This window comes from Cololabis saira, chromosome 1 (genome assembly GCF_033807715.1).
Source record: "Cololabis saira isolate AMF1-May2022 chromosome 1, fColSai1.1, whole genome shotgun sequence".
Lineage (NCBI taxonomy): Eukaryota > Metazoa > Chordata > Actinopteri > Beloniformes > Belonidae > Cololabis > Cololabis saira.
Genome location: NC_084587.1, coordinates 33858530 through 33885154, shown reverse-complemented (window position 1 = coordinate 33885154; position 26625 = coordinate 33858530). Strand labels below are relative to the sequence as shown.

The following is a 26625-nucleotide window of genomic DNA, read 5'->3' as shown; positions in this document are numbered from 1 at the left end:
GGCAGCCGGCGCTGCAGCCCCAGTGGGGGAGGAGGAATCCGGGGGTCTCGCAAAGAGCTTTCCTCCCACACAGACTTTACAGCGGACGAGAATGTTTTTATCACTTTTGACCAAGTCAAACTCAAAATAATGTCTGTAATTCCAGGCGTTAAACGCCACATGCTCCTGCTCTCTCTCGCACTCCATGTCGTCTCTGGTTTACCACTGACTTTGCGTCGCGGCGCAAAGTCATGAGATATTTTCACAACGCAGCCTTCTTTCAGAAAAGTAAAGGTAATCTAATTACTGTTTTTGCAATTGTAATCCCTTACTTTACTTGTTACTTGAAAAAAGTAATCGGATTACAGTAACGCGTTACTTCTAACGCGTTTCTGCCCATCACTGTTGATGACAGTAATATTGGTCAACTGTCATGTAGATGGAGGTAATTACAACCACTGAACTTGAGAGTGTGTAAGCTCCTAAATTCTAGGATTTCTTTATAATAATCTAAACCTTAAAGCAACCTTTATCGATTTCTGTCCAGGTACCGAATTGGTACTTATTGGTGATGTGTTTCAAATGTATCACAATTTTTTCTTCTAGGGCAAGTTTTTTACAATATTGTTTGTGTTGGAAATGCCATCTACAAAGAGAACAAAAAAACATGGAAAATATAGATGATGTGTTTATTCACATAACATGATTGTAATAAAATCACAAAAGCTATCTTGTCTACTTGAGCTACAGAATTACAAACTTCTCCTCCTTTGCAGTTATTTTAACTTTCAGCGTGCCAAGCAGCTACACTGGTTCAGACTTGCCATGCCATATTTTCGCTTAGCATTACTTGGGGCAGCACCCATTGTTATGGGTAATTCTGCAGGGTTACCTCTTACACAGCCAAAAGAGAGATAACAGCAGAGCCAGTGTCTCCAGCAGTGGCGGCTCGTCAATAGGGGGCGCTAGGGCGTCGCCCCCATTAAAATTACAGGGAAAAAAATATATATATAGACACAGTACACATAAATTACGTAATAAAAAGTAATTATCACATCTGTGCACTCATAAAATGTGTCTGACTTAATTTTTCAAGCCTTCCCATCCTATACTGGGTTTATTCAGAGATGTTTTTTGTGCAGACCGAAATACATAGGTTTCAATGGCGAGGGGCGCCGGCCAAATGAGTGTGTATTGCATGTTCTTAAACTTTTCTTCCATGTGATTTCATGCTGGTCTCTAATTGGTTACTCAACGATTCTCCTCCGGGCGCAGCTCTCTGCGCCCGTGGCCAATCAGCGTGTTTTCTGTCATTCTTCATCCAATCTGATTGATTCATGAGCTGTCAATCAAAGTCACACCCCTGACAGTGTAGACGCGCGACTGCATCTGTCACTCGCATACAAACGGAGTCACAGCCATAGACATGTATCCATATCCGCCCCATGGAGCTGCTGCGATACGTCAACGTCGCTGCCATATTGGATGTGGCAAGACTGCGCTGTAAACTAATAGTAAATGGACTTATTTTCATAAAGCGCCTTTCTACAAAGAAATGTACATTTTACGTCTCATTTATTCATTCACACACGCACTAATATACTTGGGAAATAGTTAGGCACCAAATATAATATATTTAATTTTCTGAAATGGCAAAAATAAGAACTTTATTGATCCCACATAGGAGTAATTCACGTTATATCAGCTATAGAGAACAAGGTAGTGCCGAAAAACAATATATATCCCCCCTCACAAAAATAAGAAAAATAGAGAAACATATTTTCTCATCAAGAAAACTAATTTAAAATTTTTCAAATAACAAAATAACATCTTTGAACCATTTTTCAGACAATATCTGTCAATATCTCTATATAATAACTGAAAAAATCTGAAAAATGGTTCAAATATGTTATTTTGTTACTTGAAAATTTTAAAATATGTTTATGTAAAATATGCTACATGTATATGTATATGTAGTATATGTAGTGATATGTAATAAAAAATAACAAAAAAATGTATGTATGTAAGTAGAGTTTATAGTTGTGTTGTAATCCCCACTCGCCAGTGCGCCCCCCCCAAATTTTTTATCACCAGCCGCCACTGGTCTCCAGGTGAAATTAAATACCATTTCAAGTTGATAATACTCCATTCATGGCTCTAAGTGTTAACAATATAAACATTTAAGATGATAAAGATTATACATTTGTTGTTATGTTGTGAAACAGGCTTAAAGTCCATATATTATTCTGTGTCTGTATTATTAGAATAATTGTCTTCCTATGTTGTAAGTAAACTATCTGTGTTGTGGACAACTGGTTTTTTATGTTTGCGCATTTTAGTCCAAACAATAAAAACATTACTTTAAAGCAATCCTTTCAGCTGAAATCAGCACTGGCAAGTTTTACTGTGTAGCTTTAATCATTTTTACAGCAAAATCATTAATCAATAAAACAAATGAAAATGGGGGATTTTGTTGTTCCTCTACATCTGACATCCAAAGACCGTATGCTGCTCGACAAGTTCCTCCATGCCCATACAGACAGCTTCGTATTCCTTAGTCTGACATTCAGTAGATGTGGGCCAGTACTCGATCCAAGAATTTTCACCAAGCACATACTGGAATCTGTGCACAAAAGAAAAAGAAAAATGCATCTGGTTTCTATGTAAAGGGGGTTTTTACATTTTATGGCATGTTGGCGTTAGAACACATCAAATATCCAAGTAGGTCATAATAAACTGGTGTATGCAGATTTATTTCCTTATTTCCAAAACGTTTGAAATACATTTTCCTCTTGGTTGTCATATTGCATGTATAGTGCAAATATGCAAAGATTGTTGTGTTTGTTGCATTATTGCAGAAAAGTACATTCAACGTTTAGACCAACATGGTGCCTCAAGCCTATAGGGCATATTTTCCAGGTCATACATTGCTCAAGAAGACAATGCAACACTACATTGTGGACATATTACAAACACATGGCAGAGAAGGAAGAGTGTACTGGAATGGCGCACCTTCGTAACTATTGGAGGAGGGCCTTATTGTTTTACACTAGTAGAACATACTTACGAGCTGCCATCTCTGTAAATATCTGCGGATGGACCCATGATCAAGTAGGTTTTGCTTGGTGTCAGATTAAGAGCATCTCTGCAGTGCTGATAACTAAGGAATATGCGTTGTTTACCTCGTGGAGCCACGTCAAAACTGCCTGTAATAACAAAAATCTATTTTAAGGAGAGAATACAGGGGACAAAAATAACATGCACCACAACGGGTTGAAAACAGTAAAATTGTTGTTTCAGCATCACATTATCCATGAAACTATGTATACGTTTTCCTAATTGTTTTTACTCTCAAAACTAATTTCAAACTACTAGTCTAAATTACTACTTCATCCAGATAGAAAGTTCTCATGGACCACCACCATGAAATTGGTGAAAGGCAATGTGCTGCTGGCTAATGAAGATGTATAACCCTTCCTGAAAACACCACAAACGAAGAAATGTATCCCACCTTCTTTAATTGTTTCCAATATCCGCGCGCTGTACAAATCAGTGGTCAGGCCATCAGTAAAGCCTTCCACTTTCACTTTGTAAACTGAAAGGAAAGAAGTTGAAAGTTGTTGACCACCAGCCCACCAGGTTATGTCACTAGTTCTCACGCTCATGTATACACACATCTACATGCGCAAACACACATACACACACAAAAGGAATGAAAACTCTCACCAAAGTCTATTTTGCTTGTTGCTGTGGATTCACAAGCCTTTGCAGTGCGTTCATCGTTATCGATGTTCCCCTTTTTCTGCATGCTGCACTTCTCTGGTTATAAAGAAAGAGAATAAATGCAGATCCAATAACTGCTGAACATACACACAAAAACACACATACTGTACATACACACCCACCCACAAAGATCGATCTATCTATCTATCTATCTATCTATCTATCTATAAACAAGGAAAGTTCATTTTTAGCACAATTCAACAACGAGGTGAGATATAATTTATTCAAATGCAGCTGAGAACAGGTGTTTCAGCTGACCTGAGGCTTTCTGGGAGTTTGTTCCAGACATGTGGAGCATAGAAGCTGAACGCAGCTTCTCCATGTCTGGTTCTGACTCTGGGAACTGATAAAAAAAACATATCCAGATGACCGAGGGGTCTGGAAGGTTCATACTGGGTCCAATTGAGTTTCTTCTTCTTTTTTTTTTTTTTCTAATCATTGGGTCCGATACTGTCACCCCAACAGGTGACTATAGGTGAGATCACACTTTTGAACACAGATGATCTACACAGCATCTTGCTGCACACACTGAGGGGCCCCTGATTCCTTCTGCTTTTTCTCTTGTATAGCATCGGTGTCGCAGGTATTTTTACTCCTCCATCACCTCCATACCATGATGAAAATATTTTTTGACTCATTTCCTGCTCCTTTTAAAATCCACAATCATCTCCTCTGTCTTATTTTCAGGATGAGATGACTGTTCCTACCACCATGCTACAAAGCGATTTAGTTCTCTTCATTTCTACATACTCATGCATATATACAGACATATGTGCATACACTGTTGTTCATGAAGTTGGAATAATGTTGTTGAAACATTCCTCTTTTTATTTACAATAATTTCAAGAGAAGAAACAAAAATGTTTTATTCCAACTTAATGGGCAACAGTGTAGATACACACTTTCATACATATGTACTGTTATAATCACACATTCATACGTTTAATAGTCCATACAGTCCATACAGTCCATACAGTTACATTCCTGTCCAACTCAGTGGTTTATCTCAATGCACCAATCAATCCGTCCAGGCTTAACGTATGCTGGATCCTTCAGTGCGGTCCATCTACAGCCTTATTTTCTTTATGAAACTGTGATAACCCACTGTCCACCTTTAAAGGTAATGCAGCCGCTGTATGTTGTACAGCCACGTTTTATCATAATAACACTGACATCTTCAGGTGACTTTTGTTTTCACGTTTTGTTTTCAGTCCCATGTTATCTGATTATGTCATGCTTAGAAAAAACAAACAAATCACTCGTTATTTTACCTTCGGCGCATACACATTCATCTTCTCTACAAAGCCTCAGCAGCTCTCCACTTTGTCTTTCAGGGCGATAAAATTTCACACAATGTTTCCCTGTAAAAAGAAAGAAAGGCTTTATGTAAAACTCAGTGGCCTATAGAGCATAACCTGTATACATTTTCATCAGATCTCTTAAAGTAAGTAGTTGCCAGTAGCCATGGTAGGTGATGCCAGTCCATTTTGCAAGAACAAGATACCTTTTCAAAATATACAACCTCAGACCAGCCTCTTCGACCTCCATCAAAAAGTATGTGTCAAGAATCAATCATGCAACATTGAAGGACTTACTGTCATAGTATTCATAGACTGACACAGCGGCTGGTTGCAAGACACCCACTTTGAACTCCTGATGGATCCTGAAAGAGATCTCCTCTGGGTGTTTATTAGAAACCTGTGGAGATGATACTTCAGTTAAATATACACGTCGAGGCCATGTTTTGTGAGAACCACTCTGTTGGACTCTAGAGAAGCCACATTTCAAATTAATGTACTGTCAACAGCGACAATGTACAAGCTGAAACTAAAATTGCTGTGATTGGTCATAGCGCTAACCAACTGCATGCAAATGCAGTTGGTAACCGTTTGTGCCGCACCATGGGTGGGGAGGCCCTATGGATCGTTTTCTGACCTGCATCTTTCAAGATCAGGGTCTGATCTGTCACGCTAAATTTTAAGTGATATTTTTTTTATATTTGGGTTCTTTTCCTTTTTTCTTTTTTTGAGCGTTTGTTTAGAGGAACAAGTAATCCCAGACGGCAGGATTCAATGCAGGGATTCACATCTAGAGCATGCAACTTAATCAACCTGATACCTGATCACATTCAGAGATTTTAAACCTACTCAATCAACTGACAAATACAGCAAAGACAAACACCTTCTTTTTAAAATGTGAAGTCTAACCAGGTTTTTTTTTTAACTACTTTTAGAGCCATAAATGCAGAAGTCCAAGAACGTGCAGTTCCAGGAATTACCACTAGGGTCTAGTTCCAACAACAAGTCAGTCTCATCCATTGGCTGTAAAACTTAAATATAAAAAGGAAACAACGGATTTAAAGACATTTCTTTAAATTTTGAGTTTGGCATTTTCTAAAAATGTCTAACATTTTATAATGCTCCACTACTAACACAAAAATTGATGGTGCAACTTTTCTACACCATATTATGTTGCATCTTCGGGGCTAAATGCACAAATGTGTGCACTAAATCAACACATCAGTTTAGTATATAATCCCAAATTTATCATAGACTTGCAGTGACTAGCACCTTTGTATTAAATGTCAATCAAAGGTGCATTTATAAATTTTTACTCAAGAGCAATGGTTTTGTTATATTGGTTTATTTCCAAAACATCAATCGTCATTAAGTGTAAAAATGTACCTGTGTGGTGCCTTTCAATATGAGCTATGAGCATTGCTGATGATCACAAATCTAAAAACTTGTTTTACATCTCTTCAGATACTTTAATGCACTGCACCAACATAAAAAATCAGAGGAAATAAAACTTAATAGCTTCCTTTCTATATCTTTTCCCGACCAAGCGTATTTTAGCTTTACGAGTAAAAGAACATGTCGCTGTCAGTGCATTCAACTTAAGTCATGAGCCTGCATTTGCTTGCTCACATTCGAACTGGAAATGCTGCATTCAGCAACAATAAAAAGCCAAACCGAAGGGCAGATTTGGATCAATTATCCAACCTTATATGGTTTGTTTTTAAATGTTAGAGCAGATTTATATTGCTCTTACGTCTACGTCTGAGCAACATAACTCACTGGAGATGTCAGTGAAGCTGTTATTGAAAATAATTTATTGAGGCAACCTAATGATTTCCCTTATTTCCCCTTGTTCTCCAATCTTTGTGCTAATTGAGGTGAAACACTTTAATTGTATCTCTACATTTTAAACATTGCTATTCACTGCAATTCTCAACTAAATCTTGGAAAGCAAACAAATAGAATCTGAAACAGAATCTAAAGGCATAAACAGGATTCTTGCCAGTGTCATGGTCCACACCTGACCATGTCTGTGTCTGCACCTTTACCCTTATCTGTCAGTGTGTCTGCACCTTGATACTTACCTTTGTCTGTGTTTCCCCTCAGGTCCACTAGATGTCCTCCCTCCCCCACACATGGTGTTCTTCCTGCATTGGGGGTTAATTGGGTTCACCAGGTGTTCATCATTGTCTGTGATTTGTGCACTGGGTATTTAAGCAGTTCTGTTCTTGGTGATCTTTCTTGAGTTGTCTGTGTACCTGAGCACATGTTTTGCTGGGAGCATCTAATAAATATCCTTTTGTTGGATTTTTCTGCATCCTCTTGCCTTGGACCTGTTTTTTGCTCTGCATCCTTGGATCCCTTTTTCAACCCTTACAGAACAACTCAAGCACTAAAACATGGATCCAGCAGAGTTGGACAGACTGAATGCTGTTGCAGCGGAAGTTCCCCTGCTCCGCACTGCGCTGACTAACCAGGGAGCCCTGGTAGGCCAGAACTCCCAGGACCTCCAGGCCATCGGTTCTGCAGTGCAGCGGCTAAGTCAACAGATGGGGGCACTCACCACGGCGGTCGAGCGGCACCATAACCAGCCCATTTCCCCTCCCACCACCACTACTGACCACTGGGGGGATCCTGGGGCTTCTTCCATTCCGGCCGCCCCAGGACTGAGGGAGGTTCGCCTGCCACCCCCGGAGCGTTATGACGGTAATCCGGGGAAGTGCCAGGGCTTCCTCACCCAATGCACCTTGGCTTTTGAACTGCAGAGGGCGTGTTTTCCCACTGACCGCGCCAAGGTGGCCTTCATCATCAGCCTCCTGACGGGACGTGCTCTCTCCTGGGCGTCAATGGCCTGGGAACAGGACAGCGATTTTTGTTCCGATATCAGGATGTTCATGGCAGAGATGAAGAAAATTTTTGATAACCCAGTCACTGGTCGTGGGGCAGCCAAGAGACTGACTACCATCCGCCAGGGGGCACGCAGTGTGGCTGACTACGCCATTGACTTCCGCACCCTTGCTACTGAAGTTGGCTGGAGTGCGGAGCCCCTGATAGCCCTGTTTCTGGAGGGCCTCACAGACGGTCTCAAGGATGAACTGGCTGCTAGAGACATTCCTCAGGATTTTGACGAATTTATCGACCTAGCCATCCGCATCGACAACCGGCTGCGGGACCGCGGTCGTGACCGGGCTAAGGCTCGTTCCACTGGGAACTTCTGGATGCCGAGGGTTCATGAGTTTGGACAGAGACCTTCTGTTCCGCCTACCCCTTCCACCCAGGCAATGGCTGTTGACTCACCTGTTACCTCTGTTGAGCCCATGCAGCTGGGCCGTGCCAAGCTCTCTAAGGAGGAGAGAGAACGCCGCACCAGAATGAACTGCTGCTTCTACTGTGGCCAGCCTGGTCACATGGCATCTTCCTGTCCAGTAAAAGAGCTGGCTCATCAGTAGGGGGGAGAATACTGCTGAGCCAATCCCGGATCGTTCCCCATCGCCTTCGCTCCCACCTTCCCGTCACCCTAACCTGGCAGTCTCAGCCCCAGTCATTACATGCTTTCGTGGATTCGGGAGCTGACGAGTGCTTCATTGACTCTGCCCTGGTGCGTCAGCTGAGCATAGACACTGTTCCCACCGAGCCTCCTCTGGAGGTCTGTGCCCTGGACGGAAGGCCGTTAGGCACCATTACCCACCGGACTGTCCCCCTGAACATCTGCGTTTCTGGGAATCACCATGAGAAACTCCAGTTCTGCCTCATGGATTCGCCAGTCACAGCGCTTGTGCTAGGCCTGCCCTGGCTAGAGAAGCACAATCCGGTCATCAACTGGTCCTCCGGGTCGGTGACCCGCTGGAGCTCCTCGTGCCATCAGAACTGTCTGAGATCAGCTGTAGTCCCCCCTCCTCCCCGGCCTGACCCCAAGGCCCCTGGCGAGTTCCCTGATCTGTCTTCTGTTCCCTCTGTTTACTTGGCGGTGAAGGAAGTGTTCAGCAAACATCGCGCTTCCACTCTTCCGCCTCATCGTGCATATGATTGCGCCATCGACCTGCTTCCTGGAACCTTCCCTCCTCGTGGCCGTCTCTTCTCTTTGACTGCTCCCGAGCGCCTGGCCATGGAGAAGTACATCGCAGAGTCCCTGACTGCAGGTCTTATACGTCCATCCACGTCTCCAGCAGGAGCTGGTTTTTTCTTTGTGGCCAAGAAAGACAAATCCCTCCGTCCATGCATCGACTACCGGGGTCTTAACGACATCACCATTAAAAACCGGTACCCCCTTCCTCTCATCTCCACGGCGTTTGAGTCTCTCCAGGGTGCTTCCATCTTTACCAAACTCGATCTCCGCAACGCCTACCACCTGGTTCGTATAAGGAGGGGGGATGAATGGAAGACTGCCTTTAACACCCCCAGTGGCCATTATGAGTACCTGGTGATGCCGTTTGGGCTCACCAATGCACCAGCGGTATTCCAGGCACTTGTGAATGACGTTCTGAGAGACATGCTGAACCGTTTTGTGTTTGTCTACCTTGATGACATCTTGATTTTTTCCAAAACCCAGCAGGAGCATGAGCAGCATGTCACCCAGGTTCTTCAGAGGCTGCTGGAGAACGATCTTTTTGTGAAGGCAGAAAAATGTGTGTTTCATGTGTCCACAGTTTTGTTTTTAGGGTATGTGATATCGGAGGGGAGGGTGCAGATGGACCCTGCCAAAGTGAAGGCAGTCTTGGAATGGGCTATTCCCTCCACTCGCAAGCAGCTACAGAGCTTTTTGGGATTTGCTAACTACTATCGCCGGTTCATCCGCAGTTACAGCACCCTGGCTGCTCCCCTGAATGCTTTAACATCTTGTTCACAGCCTTTTGTCTGGTCCTCTGCTGCGGATAGGGCATTTAAGTTGCTTAAGGCTCGGTTCACCTCTGCTCCTATTTTGATTCACCCTGACCCCTCTCTCTCGTTCATAGTAGAGGTTGATGCATCGGACGTGGGGGTGGGGGCCATCCTGTCCCAACGCTCTTCCCTGGATGGGAGGACACATCCTTGTGCCTTTTTCTCTCGCCGCCTTCTCCCCACCGAGAGGAATTATGATGTGGGTAACCGGGAGCTGCTGGCGGTTAAGCTGGCATTGGAGGAGTGGCGCCATTGGCTGGAAGGGGCCGAACATCCCTTTTTGGTCTGGACCGACCACAAAAATCTGGCCTACATCAGGACAGCCAAACGGCTCAACTCACGTCAAGCCAGGTGGGCCTTGTTTTTCACCCGTTTCAACTTTACCTTGTCATACCGTCCTGGTTCCAAAAATGTCAAGCCTGATGCTCTGTCTCGTCAGTTTTGTGCAGACGAAGTCACTTATGTTCCAGAGAGCATCCTACCACCCTCCCGTGTGGTGGCCGCCGTTTCCTGGGCTGTGGAGAATGTGGTCCGGGAGGCTCAGCGTGCCCATCCTGACCCTGGGACCGGTCCGCCGGGGCGTTTGTTTGTTCCCAACCCTGCTCGCTCTGCTGTCCTCCAGTGGGGCCATTCGTCTCGCCTTGCCTGCCACCCTGGTGTTGGGCGGACCCTGTCTCTCCTACGCCAACGCTTCTGGTGGCCGTCTATGGTGAGGGACACCCGGTCCTTCGTCGCTGCCTGTCCGGTCTGTGTGCAGAACAAGACCTCTCGCCGAGCTCCCTCGGGACTTCTCCAGCCCCTACCTGTTCCACATCGTCCCTGGTCACATATATCTTTGGACTTTGTTACTGGTCTGCCCCTCTCTAGTGGCCATACGGTCATCCTTACTGTGGTTGATCGCTTTTCCAAGATGGCCCACTTCATCCCCCTGCCCAAGTTGCCTTCAGCCAAGGAGACGGCTCAACTTATGGTTCAACATGTGTTCCGCCTGCATGGTCTCCCCCTCGATGTGGTCTCTGATCGAGGGCCACAGTTCTCGTCCCAGTTTTGGAGGGCCTTCTGCTCTCTCCTCGGGGCTACCACGAGCCTCTCTTCAGGTTTTCATCCTCAGTCTAACGGCCAGTCTGAGCGGGTCAATCAAGACCTGGAGACTACGCTACGCTGCCTGGTATCCTCCAACCCCACCACCTGGAGTCAGCAGTTGGCGTGGGTGGAATACTCTCACAACACTCTTCCCTGCTCTGCTACTGGGCTGTCACCCTTCCAGTGTGCCCTTGGGTTTCAACCTCCCCTCTTCCCTGACCAGGAGGCTGAGGTCAGTGTTCCGTCAGCTCAGGCGTTTGTACGTCGCTGTCGTCAGACCTGGAAGAAGGCCCGTTCCTCCTTGCTCCGCACCGCCTCCCGGTATCAACGCCAGGCTGACCGACACCGGGTTCCTGCACCTCGTTACCGCCCGGGTCAAAAGGTCTGGCTCTCTACCCGGGACCTTCCCCTCCGGGTCCAGTCCCGGAAGCTGGCGGCCAAGTTCATTGGGCCTTTCCCCATTGCAGCCATTATCAACCGTTCGGCAGTCCGTCTCCAGCTCCCCCGGTCGCTGCGTGTCCATCCGACATTTCATGTGTCCCGGGTTAAGCCTGTTTCTTCGTGTCCGCTGGTCCCGGCTCCCCGTCCTCCGCCTCCCCCCCGTGTCATTGATGGGTCTGAGGTCTTCACTGTCCGGCGGCTGCTGGATGTCCGTCGTCGAGGCCGGGGTCTGGAGTACTTGGTCGACTGGGAGGGCTATGGGCCTGAAGAGCGGTCCTGGCGTCCAACTCGGGACATCATGGATCCTGATCTGATCACCGCCTTCCGCCGGGACCGCCGTGATCGGTCTGGTGGGACGTCGGGTGCCGTCCCTTAGGAGGGGGGTCCTGTCATGGTCCACACCTGACCATGTCTGTGTCTGCACCTTTACCCTTATCTGTCAGTGTGTCTGCACCTTGATACTTACCTTTGTCTGTGTTTCCCCTCAGGTCCACTAGATGTCCTCCCTCCCCCACACATGGTGTTCTTCCTGCATTGGGGGTTAATTGGGTTCACCAGGTGTTCATCATTGTCTGTGATTTGTGCACTGGGTATTTAAGCAGTTCTGTTCTTGGTGATCTTTCTTGAGTTGTCTGTGTACCTGAGCACATGTTTTGCTGGGAGCATCTAATAAATATCCTTTTGTTGGATTTTTCTGCATCCTCTTGCCTTGGACCTGTTTTTTGCTCTGCATCCTTGGATCCCTTTTTCAACCCTTACAGCCAGATGGATCACAGTGCCTTGGTTTGCTCTTCCTGTGCTTGGGTGTGCCTTCCAGTTTCCTTACATACAGTAGTCCACACCAATATTGGGAATTTAAATTGGCCCCTAGGTCTAAGTGCGTGTAGTCACTTGTCCATATTTGGCCCTGTGATAGACCGGCAACCTGTCCAACGGTGTTCACCCAGAGACAACTTGGATAGGGTCCAGCAAACCCATGTGACTCTGAATTGGAAATATGGGAATATATAATGGGCAGATGCCAAAAAAAATAATATTCACTGTAAAATTTTGAACAAAGAACTTCAACTGTGCAATATAGATTTGGTTGAGGAGGCATCAATCACCACCAGCTCAAAGCAATTAGGTTTTTTTTTTTTTTGGACTTTCAGTAACCAATGCCCACAAACAGTAAGAAAAACAAAAATATTTGGCCCAGATTTGTTATTCTGATGTACTCCGACTGCACCAGACATAGACAAAATACTTCAATTCGTTCACAGGGACAGTCAGAAGATAAAACATCACCTTGTTGACTGATTAGCTGACACACATTAGTACCTTTAACGTTACATATTTTAGAAATATAATCACTGTAATTTCTGCATGAAAAAATTGCAGGTCAGCACTTACATTTCTGAATGGGAGTAAGAAAGAAAAGTCTTACCTTTATCAAGTAAATGATGAGGGAGCCTTTTTCTGACAGAGCTTTGTTCGTCTCATATTTTGAAATGAGGGGTGCATGTCCACTGGACAACTACTCATAAAGAGGGTTTAAAAAAAGTCAATAAAGTCACTGGCTTTTAAAAATATGAGCTGTTTTACAAAGTAGGATCTTATAATATATATATATATATATATATGTGAGTGCCGTCCTTACAGCTTCCAGGTCAGTTTTGTCGAACACGTAGCCAGTTGGTAAACCAATATCTAAGATAGACATGGATGCACTGCGTTCTTTGTTCTTAAACCTGTACACCAAATGATAGATGAGAAAGAAAAACTCAAAAAAATGACAAATCCATCAAGCAACTTTTCAACAATTGACCATAAAGCTCAGAAAATTAAGGCTCTTAAAAAAAGAAAAGAAAATTAATGATAATTTAGACAGAGAGAGAAGACTGAGACAAACGATGTAGAACTGCTCTCAGATCAAGAGATGTAGGTTTACAGGGGCTACGTACAAATATTGAATATTAATGTGTCTCTACACTCACAAACTACTTTATTAGGTACAACTACTAAACTTTATACTGTGTTATAACATTCACCGCCTAATTAAATGGCTGGTGAGTGTATGTCCACAAATATGAATAAATGGACATTGTGATTTATGGAAATAATAATAAAACAGTAACATTTGGGTTTGCTTTATTATTAACTTCTAAAAAGTCGAGTTAGGATAAATAATAATGATAGTGATAATAAACTGTTAATCTAGGTTGCAAACTAGCCTCTTTCTAAAAGCTTCTTCATGGTGTGCTGTCCACAGTCACCAGATCTCACATGACACCAGTTTTTAAATCACTACAATGGCTCCTCGGTTGTTGCCCCATACTATGCAGCCTGGCCCCCGGGTGTAGCAGCCGGCCCGCAATGCAGACAACTCCCTGTGCTAGTGTTCCCTCACTGGTTCTTCTGTGTTCAGCAATGTTTTCTATGGTATTATTTCTTTCAATCTTTGATTATGTTTTATCAATGATTAGGGTTAGGATTAGGGTTTTGGGGGAGCGAGTGGGCAGATATATAAACAAAGTTTGAGTGATGCATGGCATGTTTAATTGTTTAAAAGCCCAAAACTTGCAACAGGAAGACTTTTAAAAACATGCTTGGTTATGGGTCCTTTTTTCTTATTTCTTATTTGTGTCAGAATCTGTGGGGAGTTAAGGTGGAACCAAGCACCACTGCATTGTTTTGGCTTTGTATATTTGGAAAAACCGGCTGTCATATTCATGGATTGGTGGTTCAAGGGATATTTGTTGGACTTCTGAGTGTACGGAATAATGATATCAGAATAATGACAGGGTCCCATTACACTTAACATGTACATTTCCTGATCATACTTACAAGACATCTATTCTCAGTTTGTATATTTTCACATCCTCTTCGATTTTCTCTGCAGAAGCAAAATATTTGATAAGTATTTAACACTTTTTTTCATAGAACAGCAAGCAAATATTAGACCGATGTAAGAATGCCAAATATGACAACAATAGTAGCCATCAGCAAGAGGGAGGCAGGGAGCAAATTACCAGGGGAGAGATGCAAAGTCAGGTCAAACATCTCACAGTCACTCTCCTGTGTTTTAGGCGGTGTGTAATAGAGTGACACCATCTGTCTCACACACACACACACACACACACACACACACACACACACACACACACACACACACACACACACACACACAGAAAAATGCATCTTAAATTGACATATTTGACATATACTGTAATGAGTAACAGTGTGAAAAAAGGAACATTTGTTTATTTATACTGTTAAAAACACAAATCAATCACAACAAATACTGGGGTAACTATACTCTTATGGCTCTTTTCCACTAGTACCTACTCAGCACGCCCCGGGCTCGGGACGGCTCGTCACGCCTCGTACCGCCTCCACCTGCTTTGGCCTCGTTTGTTTTTCCACAGCCAGGTGAGAAGTGGGCAGGTTGGGGTGAAGCTGCTGTGACGTACCTGATTGCGCAACCGCTTTGATCATGTCGGCGCAGATGAGAAATCAGCTGGAGCCGCGAGGGGCTGAGAAGAAAACAGAGCTCCTGGTAGATCTGATCTTTCCTTATCGCCGGTCTACATCCCTTTTTAATTCTCTCGTCAGCCACCAGGTTTATGAACATCTGCACCTCAGAGTTGGATCACCAAACAGACGTTTGCGCTTTATAATAAAATTGCGGCGAGTCGCTCTCGCGCTGATTCCCGCTTCCTGATTCAAACGTCTGATGGCCCCGCCCCCCGACCAATCGGTGGCGTGTGGTGTGATGACGTCAGATACAGGCCGACTCAGCACGCTCAGAACCTCGGCAGGATAGGTACAGAAAAAGTATCTACTTGGCCAGCCTTTACCCGTCTCGGCCCGTAGTGGAAAAGCCCAAGACGTGGGCGTGACGAGTAGAAGCGCGCAGAGTAGGTACTAGTGGAAAAGGGCCATAAGATTACTGCTTCTGAGGTCTTAAAGTGAAAAAAGGCATTGCTAGCGTGAACAATTACATTTCAGTTTAATGCTTCTGTAATGTTGTTTCAATATTAATGCTTCCTTTTTTTTAGTCTATTTTCCAGAAATTCTGTTTCTTGAGCTTTGTTTTCGGGGTGCTATGCTGAATATTTTTGTTTTGTTTTGTTTCGGTTTTTTTTTGCAGTTGCCCTGGGTGTGAAATCAAACGATTGAGACCAAAATGTTTTTTTGAACCAGGCTGTAAATATGTTTATTGTTGGACATTTTAACATGGGAGTCAATGGAGATTGACTCGCTTTTGCAACCAGTTTCTACCAGCAAGGGGAGGAACGGCAACCAAACTTACTTCTGCATAAGCCTCAATACAGAAGTAAGATGGTTGGCACTTGGTTCTGCCATCTGTCTAAACAGAATAACAGATAGTCTTTTTTGATCTGCTCATGCCACTGACTGGTTGTCAATGAAGCAAATTAGCTGCAAGATGTCCCTGCAGCATGTCTTTTTATTAAAAGTTACTTTTCAAGCCTTCTCCTGCTCATGTTCAAACTTTTGAGATGCGTATAAGTAAATAAGATAGTACTATTCTATTATAAGTTCTATTGTGAAAAACTATAAGTTCATGAAATTTTCAATTCAATGCATTCTTTAAATACAATTTACAAAGCGAGACACAATTTTTTTTGAATAGGAGGTGTACATTTCTAATCATCACCACATTTTTAGAGAATTGCCATTATCTTCATGTAACGTTCACAATAGATGCAGCTGTAGAGAACAAATACATTATCACACAAAACTGCTTTGAAAATTGTGTTATACTTACATTAAACATTGCTTCTCCTGTTCCAGTGGCATTCACTGTTACATCTTTGTTTATTCCTTTGAACTTTTGAGATTTATGGGTAAATAGTTATTAAGGTACATGTGCAAAGGCAAAGCAAGGCAAGTTTATTTTTATAGCACAATCCAAACACAGGACGCTCCAAAGTGCAAAGGTATACAGTATACACTTAACACGGGGCTTAAAAGCTTATCATTTTATAATCCTACAGCTATTGTAATTAGATGGGCATATAAATGCTTGCTATCCATTTATATCATATAATTAATCTTACCTTCACATCTAATACTATTGCAGGATTTCCATCACAGATAACCAGAACTGGGGCTGATTATGACCAATGACTTCTGCTATGTAAACTGATTGCTAATCAATAGAGACTAAAATGAGATGTTATAATTGGTAATGATTTGTTAATTATAAAAAGTCCAAGTAAAACAACCGATTAATGTAATTTCAATTAAGCACTCCTTGTTTACTTATATCCTCACCCTGGATGTTCTTGTGGTGTAGTGGTTTCCATGGTTTAAGTTGTACTTGTCCATCAGAGACCTCCCTGCTATCATGACATCCACATTTAGATCATATGGTGGCTCTTTCACATTGGTCCAATACTCTGCTACAGCCTGGTACACCATTATAGTAGCCTAGAGATGGAAACAATAATATCTATACTCCAATTTTTTTCCGAAATATTATTTAAGTGTTAAAATACACCCAAAACATTATCTACAGGGAGAATCGCTTACCTGTGTTGATCCATAGCCTCCACCCAACTTCTGCTGTCGGCTGAGCCATCTTACAATAGGTTTAGCTTCTTGAAAGGCCTTTAAGAGCAAACAGGAAAGTCCTTACTGTATTTTGCTCCATATTATTTATTGTACTTCAGCTATTTTATTGAACGTATTGTACTGTGTGTATGTTCTTTAGCAGGTATAAAGAAATTCTGTATAATCAGAATGTGAAATATACAATTAAATGTTTTACTTTAATCAGTTTACTTATTGGAAACTGGCCTTATACAATGGTTGAGTCATCAAATTTTGAGACCATTCTCGAGTCCCACATTTTTTTAAGTCAGAGACAAGGCCTTGTCATTTAAATAAAAATGGACTGGAGTCAAGCCCACTTCAAATGACACACGATTATGCCTATAGCATACACGTTGTTGTTATACTGAAAAGCAGACGATTTGTGTCCAAAGGGACTTAAAGTGATGGTGAAATGAATTAATGAACAGTTTATCAGGAAGGCCAACTGCACCACTTCAGGGTAACTCTTGCCTACTGACAAACTGCCTCTGCTAACATTACGGAGTTAGTACCATTTTAATGTTTAAATAGGTTACATCCATAGCTCTGGATGTTAGCTGCAGGCTACCAGCTATGAAGATAAACAATGTAAGAATGTGTACATGTGCATGTGTACGTGTGTGTGTGTGTGTGTGTGTGTGTGTGTGTGTGTGTGTGTGTGTGTGTGTGTGTGTGTGTGTGTGTGTGTGTGTGTGTGTGTGTGTGTGGGGTGGGGGGTGTCACTAGGAAAGTCCTGCCCACCTTACTGTTGATAACTTAGACAATCTTGCCCAAAGATGTTTTACACAATGTTTTAGACACAAAAGCACCACTTTCATTAAAAAGCAACTTAATCCAAGCTCCATTTTGTCTGAATTTAGGAAGGGGAATAAAATAAATTCCATTACCCATCATCAGAATATCTGGAGTTGGTATCAGAAGTACCCCAAGCACATCATTTACATTTTTTGGGAGCATCATCTCCATAAAAACAAATACGACTTGAGGATCTCCCAGTGGTTTTTTCTATTGACCTGGATGTTACATCTGTCTTAGTCACAGTCTCTGTGCACTGGCTCATCTGCATGTGAGAGGCGTGCCTTCCCGATAGGTCAATTGTACGTGAGTGCGACACGGTACAGCTCAGTTAAGTCGTGTGTGTCCGTATTCTCCAAATCCTCAGGTACCAGTCTATAGAACCTGTTGGTATCTGCAGGCAGCAATTCAAAGATCCCTTCCCACAATTCCCGGGGTTGTATTTTGATCAATACTCCAATGCTTGCATAAGTCGTCAAGGCAAATGAAATTGAAATTCTCATTTATTTCTGAATGTCAATTTAAGTGGCACAGGCTCACCTTGGCCTTTACGAGTGCGAGAAGAGCATAAGCTGTGGTCTCCAGTGAGTAAATGTGTCCCTTACTTACAGGCCAGTGGGATCGATCTGTGATAAACAAAAACACACACATTGTTTTTAAATATTGTTATCGTATACATATCTTTGACGGGTTCCAAACACACGACACGCACGCACGCACACACATTTTTATATAGGAATATTGGGCCTCATTCGTGAAACGTATGAATCTATAGTACAAACAAATCTTCCCAGTGACAATGCATGGAGCTTTTGTAAAATCAGAGTTTACACAAATATTGCTGTCATTATGAGACTTTATAACATTAAAGGGTGTTATGGTCCACATGAGAGGTAGCGTTTTACTATGAAGTGCAGCGTAGGACAAAATTCATTTTTATTAAACCATTTTCCACAAACTGAACTAAAAGTAAATGTCAGGTTTGCATTATGCATCTTCAGTTTCATACAAGTACAAATATTTAGCCACAAACTGAATAGTTTCTCTCATGTATGATTTGACTTTTTTCTTTTCCAGAAATTTAACAACTAAAATTGAATAAATAAATAAAAGTAAATAAATACATACAATTTTACATCATAAAAAAGATTGATTCATGCTCACCTTATAAGTGTAAGAGGAGATTTATTTTTGTTAAGAAGGTTAATTTGTTAATTCAGGGTTCATTATTTTATAAATATATTCTTTATATTCTGTAAATCAGGGACTATAATTACAATAGTCAATTAATCTGTAGTTGTTAGTATGTTTTAGATTGGGCGGAGTGATACAGGACTAGGTGCTGTGTTGATGATCTAAAATCCTACGCTGTTGAGCGGACATTGAAGTACACTGGAACTCACGCAGAAGTTGTCCCGTGTTTATCCTACTCAAGACCCGAAAAAGGTTCACTTTAATAAGGTAAGGCTTAACTCTACACCAGCCTTACATAAGTAAATCAGACCTCAAAACGGGACCGCAAAACGGGACTAGTTTCTTCTGAGCGGAGTAAGATTTTGGTCCGCGGGTCGAGGCGCGGTCGCGGTCGGATGCGCGTTACTAGTCAACACAATAGATTAATATTAATAACCCAATATCGCAATACAGTTTGTCACCTCCACGACACGTTTCGTGACGTTTTTGTATCGCGAAATTGCGTGGCACGATATATTGTTACACCCCTACCTCACATACACAACCAACCCCAGTTTTATGCAGGTTATGTGAATCCGAAGTAGGTTTTTAGAAAGGAGAGATTCGTGTGTAAATCCCAGATTTACAGACTTCATGAATGAGGCCCATTATGTTTAGAGATATTATGTTAGAAGACCTGAGGAAGCAAAGTTATAAAGGATATCCTTGATGAGTTTCCCTTCCTCTGCCAGTGCGCACGATGTCAGGGCAACAGCATACGGGTTGGTGAGCCTGGGCAGACGCTGTTCCAGGTAGGTTACCGCTTTCCGCATGCTGTTTGGCATGCTCTGTGCAGAAGGCAAAATCAACTCAGTATATAAGTAACAATAAATCAAAAACATGTAGAACGGAGATCTAGCAGTCATCTCTGTGATCTTTGAAGCAACTTACAGCAATTCTAAAAGTTCAGATCCATCATATTAGAAGTGTAATTGTGATCTCTTCAACCCAACCCCTCAATACTTCTACTCTCAGCTAAAACAGTGAACCTTTAAAATCAATCTCATATTTCAACAAATTTCATAATTACTAGATGCTTTAAATCAATTCAAAATAGAGTGAGGCTGAGATAAGACATAAGTTACTTACGTTAACAGTAGGAGAACATATTGTGCGTGACTGCTGCATGGCAATCAGACAAAAAGCAGTCATGGAAGCATCTGAATCCACACCACCCACATCTCCCTACACAACAATACACACATAGATAAACTTGTTTTTCTTTCCTTTTTTTGTTATGATTTTGGAATCAGTGTTATGGAAATTACTTCACTCACAATCATGCCTTTATCATACACGCTTCCGATTTCAATAAACGCGCCATCTGGTTGCTGTGTGTTTAAAATGAGAAACTTGACGGCGTCACAGATCACATTCTGTTGCACTAAAATCAGATTGTAGACCATGGAAAACACTTTGGTAACATAGGCAGTCAGCCTTGCAATGGGGACAGAAGCAGAGCACAGCAAAGATAAATAGGACATCATGACCTACATCAAGACAGTACTTAAAACATTGTGCTGAATACAGTTTTGTCCATGACTTTGAAAAAAAGAGGACGCATAAATATTAATGTACAAGCAAATGAACATTCAGATGCCTCACCATGTGGTGCTTTGGCTTCCTGGAAATATGGCAAACGATCCATCATTTTTACGGTACTTCAGCTGTGTCGCGAAGCCTGGACAAAAAAAACAAAACAGATTTATTTTTTTCCCTTTTCTTTTTTTCCCCTTGCTTACAGTTATTTAATTCCTTGATAATGTGTGTGTGTGTGTGACTGAGATTTTACTTTTTTTTGTAGTATCTTTCAAATAATTTAAGTGATAGACAATTTGAGGCATATATATACTTTGAAAGAGATCTGCAGAACCCGTACCAGTTTTGATGTGCTGCATAGCTATGCTGCGCTTCTCAAAACCCACATTTTCCCACTGGTTGGTCTTGTCCAAATAAATGTTTGCAATGACAGGCAGGGTCATGGCAGCCATGTTCTGCTCTCCACAGCCAGCGGGCTCTCTTATAAGAGTACCCATTGTGTCCCCGCTAATGGTGTCCTCCAACAGGGTACTCAGTTGCTCTCGTCCTGTGTGGGTGCACAAAAAAAAGTCCAGAACATCAGTCGAAATTGAATTGTTAGAGTGAAAACATAAATCATCTATAATTTCTAAGTCCATGTCTGTATAGTCTATCGTATCCAGAGATGCTCTCAATTACATTAGTGCTGGTTTTTGCACTTGTTTGACATTATGGGCCATATTTACTAACAATATTTGCCTAGCATCTATTCACTATCTTTACAACTAGCAAATGAGTGACTGTCATCTTCACGGTCTATTGTATTTTAAAAACATTAGATGATCATGATTCCATAATAACTTCACTCTGGTGCATCTGAAGCCAGGAACTAAGCATTCACGTGTAAAACTGATGCCACACCAATATGTGGAACCTGAAACTTATTTTCTTATCCAACCGGTCACTTTGTCAACTAGCTAGATGTCACCTGATGCAGCTTATATGATGCAGAGAAGATCTATTGTATCTCCATGAAAGCAGGTGGGAAGAAAACAACTCTTGAATCGCGGGAGGAGACTACTCTTTTTTGTTTCCTTTCACTATGGAATAAATGAGAGCAGAAGTGGTATAGGTGGTGATTCTGAAGAAAAAGTATGTTGTGAGCATTTTGGAGTACGCTTGTGTAGACTTTCCCTCACACAGGTTTTGGTAAGCCTAAAAGGGTTAAAGGCAACTGGACGTCCTTTTTTGTTTCTTGACATCGTTCGACTTCAACAGCTCCACACTGGGGGGTCTGATAGGGCCCACTCCCGGGGGTGCGGCGTGGCCCTGGCCGGGCTTGGTGGACCGGGGCCCCTCCGCCCTGGTGTGGCCTGTGGGGAACGTGGGTGCCTATCAGGCCTAGTACCGCTGGCCCTGCCTCCTGTCTTCGTGCTCTTCTCCTCCTCCTGCTCCTCTACATGACTCACCCACACATTCACTTAGGCTGCTGGGCTGTGCCGGGCCTCCAGGGGGAGATGGGAGTGGTGAGAGAATGATTGTCCATGTTTTTGTCAGTGAGTGTATGTTAGTGTATCTGTGTGAATGGGTGTCCGTTGTCCGGCCTGGGTTTGGGGCTCTTTGCTGTTGGGCTAACCTGGGTGGCTCCTTGTTGGGGGTTCTCGTGCTCTGTGCTCCGCTTCCCCCCACTGCCCCTGCAGCTGGGCATGGCTTTGGCTCTGGGGTTCCTGCTTTCATCGGGGTGGGTGTCGGCCCGCCGGCGTCGATAGTCGGGATGGCCCCGTCTCTGCGGGCGGACTGGCCTCTCGCCAGGTGAGGGTTGTGGGCTGTAGGGTGTGGACCTCCTGGCCGCATGATCAGCCCATATCGGTGGCTGGTACTCGGCCTTGTCCTGGTCTATCACCATGGGTTTCATGTCTGCCTCCTCCCGTGGTCATGGGGGCTCCACCCGGGGCTTCCCTCTGTCACCTGCTGGGTGGGGACGGGGTTTGCTGGCGGGGGATTTCCTCCTGTCCCTCTTCTGGTCCTCCGTGGGGCTGCTGGTGGCCTGGGTTGGAGTTTCTTCTTTGTCAGCTTCTGGTCTCTCGGGTGGCGTGGTATAACCCTCCCTCCTCCACTCGAGTTGCAGTTCAGGTAAAGCCTTGTTTTCCCTTTGCACACACACAGTTACACAGACATACACAGCTGCGTTTCTCTCATTTCAGACTTTCAGCGGATGCCATCTCCCCTCAGATCCCCCTCATATATATGTTTTAAAAAAAAAAGAGCTTCATACAATGATGAGAAAACTGACTTATAGGCTTCTGGCATGTTTTTGCTGGTACCTCTGAGTATTAAAAAAAAGAGAAAAAAATAAAATAAAATAAAAAATGATAAAGCTCTCTGACAGAAGGGTGAAACATCTTCAAGAACCAAGAAAAAGTAAGTCCGATTATCCTGATTCAAGATTTCTGCAGTTGAAGTGAGCACCAGGGTGATGACCATGAAGATAGACATTGGAGGGGTGATGATGAACATTGTCAGCCTGACACTTAGGAGTTCGGTGAAGTGAGGGAGGGCACAGGGGTGAGCGAGTGGTGGTCAAATGGAAAGCGGACACTTGTTTACATCAATCCATACAAATTGTAATTCATCCCCATTCTCACCTGTGACAGTGATGATTGTGTTCATAGGTGTGTTTGGAACTAAATCTGTTTGAGGAATTTCACTGTTGATTTTTTCCATTTGTCTACCACCTGAGGAAAGAAACAACATGAATGGGTGTCCACACACGGAAAACTAGGCAATGCAGTTTTTTTGTTGACTTATTCTAGTTTTTTAAATTGTTAACTCACCTTTCCCAACAGGGTCAAGGAGTACACTCTTTTTAGTATTTATCAGCACCCCCTGAGGCTTAAAAAGCAGAAAAAATGCAATAGGGGTGGACATATTATAGAAGAAATAACTTTTTTCTCAACTGCTTAAGATAATCAATTTTTATTTCTGAAGTGACTATCAACCTGAAAAACTCCAACATTGCAAATTCAAAGCTTAGCGAAACTCAGTTAAATGTTGAAAGTTTTATGGTCATGAGATGGAATACCACAACACGCAGCATCTTCTTGATTCCATCGTGGTAGTATGAATTCTTAACAGCTGCTTTGATCTCAATAGGAACTTCTCCATCCTTCATGGGAATAACAATGAATGGCACAGCTCGTGTAGTCATGGGTCCAACTCTGACCTCCTGACGAAACCACCCTTTCTTATAAGCAGCACTACATACACCAGAATCTTCTTTCATTTCCACGCGTACCTTTAAATGGTTTATAATGGAGAGGTGGAGACAGAACGAAACAGAAAGTCAGTCTGAAACAAATTAAAAGTAAAATGTGAACAAACCTTGAGAGTAATATACAACCCTAATTTTGAAAACAAATTGGGACGATATGGTGCAAAAAAAGGATATACCGTATTTTCCCCACTATAAGGCGCACTTAAAATCCTTAATTTTTTTTGGTCAAAAATCGGCAGTTGGTTTTATAATCAAGTGCGCCTTATGTATACATTTTGTTGTGCTTACTGACCTGAAACCAATTTTATGTGGTACACTACGCTCAAAAATCTGTCAAAATGTTTTAGTGTGACTTTGGTAGTGATAAAGATTGATTGTCGGACCATTCAGCTGACACATTAAAGTCGGCCCTTGGTTGGGTTGCAACGTTAGATAACTTATTATGTAATGCTGGCAACCAAACGTCATCAAACATCTAGTCCATGTTACCTTACTATTAGCTTGTGTTCACTTTGGCCCTTGGTGTTGGAATAGTTTTTATTCTGATGGAAAAGATTTTTACAAGTGTAAAGCTAAGTTGGTTTCTGAGTTGGTTTCATAATAATAGTGCATTTTTTGGTTCCATATTTAGCTTTTTTTACTCTTGATGACATACTGTGTATAAATGAAAGACTGTTTATTCTTTTCTGTGTTTGTTTCGTGCTTGAAATAACAGAAACTCACAGTGATCGGGTCAGCGTTGTAGTTGTGGAGAACTGCTTTAATTTCCAGCTGCTCGTCCCGGACAGCAGAGTATGGTAACCTGAGATCAATAAAGAATGGTTTCCAGACAACCACCTCTAATGGGTCGGACACACAGATACCTTAAATCAAGAAAAGAAAAACAAAGCAGAAAATTAAAGTTAATGACTGAGGGCAGACTTGTTTGACCAGGAAACATCATTGGTGTTCCAGACAAGTCTTTTACTTTTACAGCCTAATTTCAGTTATTTGGTATAAGGCTGTCTTTCCCGAGTAGGCCTGGTCTGAGTTAGTTATCCTGATCATACAATGCTTGACAGCAAAGCTATCTAATGTCTCCTTCTTTTGTGTTTGCATACAATATAACATAATAAGAAATGTTTGCATCAAAGGTTTCTGTCAAACTGGTTAAGCAATCAAATAAACTAAAGATTGAGTATTGAAAGGGGTATACACAATATGCTTGTTCCAAATAAATTGCGAAAGAATGTTTTTACTTAATACAATTTTGAGAGAAAAGCAGTGGAAAGAGTGATAAAAGTGAGTTTTGCTAAGAATGAATCCTCACCATAAGTTGATGACATACTAATACCAGTCAACTGCCAGGTTGTAATTGTGTCTGGCAATGGGACATTTTTGTTTTCCCAACATCCTGGATCACTGAAAGAAAAGTCACCAAAATAACTTTTGGTAACGTTTCAGATCTGAGAATATTGTAGTAATTGCACATTTTTTTAATGTTGTCCTCACCAGTTCTGATCTCCTTTAGCGCCAGCCCGCACTACAACATCAGACCAAAGCCAGCTCTCAGGAAATTTGGTGCGAGACTGTATTTCATTTCTGTCCATGTACGAGTCATCCTCCTCACCTAAGGGAGTCATCAAAAATATTGGAATTTGTCTTGGGGGGCAGTGTTGATTTTTATCAGTACTGCCGTTCATCAATGCAACTACCCCTGTTTTAAGTACCCATCTCTTACTGCGAGCTAAAACGAGGACATCCTTCTTCCTCTGGAGTTCCAACCCTTCAACTTCCTTGCAGCAGCGCAGGAACGCTTCAATGCACGCTAGACCATCCAAGATGTACTCACTGCGCCTCTCACAGGTGTACGACACAGGAATATCCCTCATACCATCCAGACAGCACTCTTTTTGCACTTTGTCTTGATATTCAGTTACTGAAAATAAACAGGGCCATAAAGTCAAGAGGTCAAAGATTAATTTGGAATGCTTATATACAAAAGTAAAGATGTAAAATAAATAAATAAATACAGTAAGCACCATTTTTTACTGATGATATAAACACAAATATACATTTTCTTTAGGTTTTTTGCAAGTAATGCACCTCCAACCCCCACCCAGGCCCCATCTCTGTTAATTTAACGTGCATTTCACGGGTTTTGATTTTATTTACAAAATTATTTAATTATTATTTTCAATTATCAGTAATTTCTATCAATTTTCATTTTTGTTAATGAGCCATTTTTTGCCTGGAACAATAACTGCATAAAAACAAATACACAAGGAGAAAAGCAGTGACGAAACGTATTGACATTTCTGTTAGTGAATTAAAAAAAAACAACAGGATGACAATATGGGGCTGAGATGAGATCCAGTCCGGATGAATTTAGTTGTGTGGTAGAGCAAGACGAGTCAGAAAGCGATCCGGTCTGAACTAAGGTCCTTGTGGAGTGAGGAGATTAAAGGCCTGGGGCCTCATTTATAAAAGAGTGCGTAGGATCCACACTAAAAGTGCACGTAAAGCCAAAAGCCAAAAATGGCGGGCGCAAAAAAAAAATCCGGATTTATAAAACCGTGTGCACGCACACTTGCACGCAATGTTCGCTTTATAAATCACAGTCCAGCTGGAAGGTTGCGCAGCTGAATTCGCCTCATATCCCGCCCTCTACACGCCCACTTTTTACCATATATGGGCAATGCAAAGTAGTATTTGCATATGAATGAGCCTGCTGAGCATGCGCAGTGGCTTCCTGCAGCCTGT

At 42.5% G+C, this 26625-nt stretch overlaps 1 protein-coding gene across 3 annotated transcripts in view; it reads right to left on the bottom strand.

Annotated features, from left to right (window-relative positions):
* Positions 1 to 654: 654 nt before the first annotated feature.
* LOC133443725 (complement C3-like) overlaps positions 655 to 26625 on the bottom strand; it is a 47818-nt gene continuing 21847 nt past the window's right edge. The window contains exons 18-43 of one of the 3 annotated variants that reach the window (XM_061720915.1): positions 25604 to 25801; positions 25375 to 25492; positions 25193 to 25284; positions 24607 to 24746; positions 23692 to 23904; positions 23444 to 23501; positions 23255 to 23344; positions 20971 to 21177; positions 20697 to 20772; positions 20369 to 20528; positions 20181 to 20276; positions 19729 to 19879; positions 18399 to 18484; positions 17001 to 17078; positions 16743 to 16898; positions 16234 to 16296; positions 14474 to 14555; positions 14289 to 14337; positions 13102 to 13192; positions 12889 to 12978; positions 5358 to 5460; positions 5034 to 5123; positions 3706 to 3798; positions 3491 to 3574; positions 3047 to 3185; positions 655 to 2602 (exon numbers count right to left, since the gene is read on the bottom strand). In XM_061720915.1, the coding sequence (XP_061576899.1) occupies positions 2461 to 2602; positions 3047 to 3185; positions 3491 to 3574; positions 3706 to 3798; positions 5034 to 5123; positions 5358 to 5460; positions 12889 to 12978; positions 13102 to 13192; positions 14289 to 14337; positions 14474 to 14555; positions 16234 to 16296; positions 16743 to 16898; positions 17001 to 17078; positions 18399 to 18484; positions 19729 to 19879; positions 20181 to 20276; positions 20369 to 20528; positions 20697 to 20772; positions 20971 to 21177; positions 23255 to 23344; positions 23444 to 23501; positions 23692 to 23904; positions 24607 to 24746; positions 25193 to 25284; positions 25375 to 25492; positions 25604 to 25801 (2945 nt within the window). In that variant the 3' untranslated portion in view covers positions 655 to 2460. Of the gene's footprint in view, positions 2603 to 3046; positions 3186 to 3490; positions 3575 to 3705; positions 3799 to 5033; positions 5124 to 5353; positions 5461 to 7144; positions 11992 to 12888; positions 12979 to 13101; positions 13193 to 14288; positions 14338 to 14473; positions 14556 to 16233; positions 16297 to 16742; positions 16899 to 17000; positions 17079 to 18398; positions 18485 to 19728; positions 19880 to 20180; positions 20277 to 20368; positions 20529 to 20696; positions 20773 to 20970; positions 21178 to 23254; positions 23345 to 23443; positions 23502 to 23691; positions 23905 to 24606; positions 24747 to 25192; positions 25285 to 25374; positions 25493 to 25603; positions 25802 to 26625 lie in introns of those variants that run through there. The other 2 variants (XM_061720932.1, XM_061720924.1) reach the window with 2 other exon arrangements.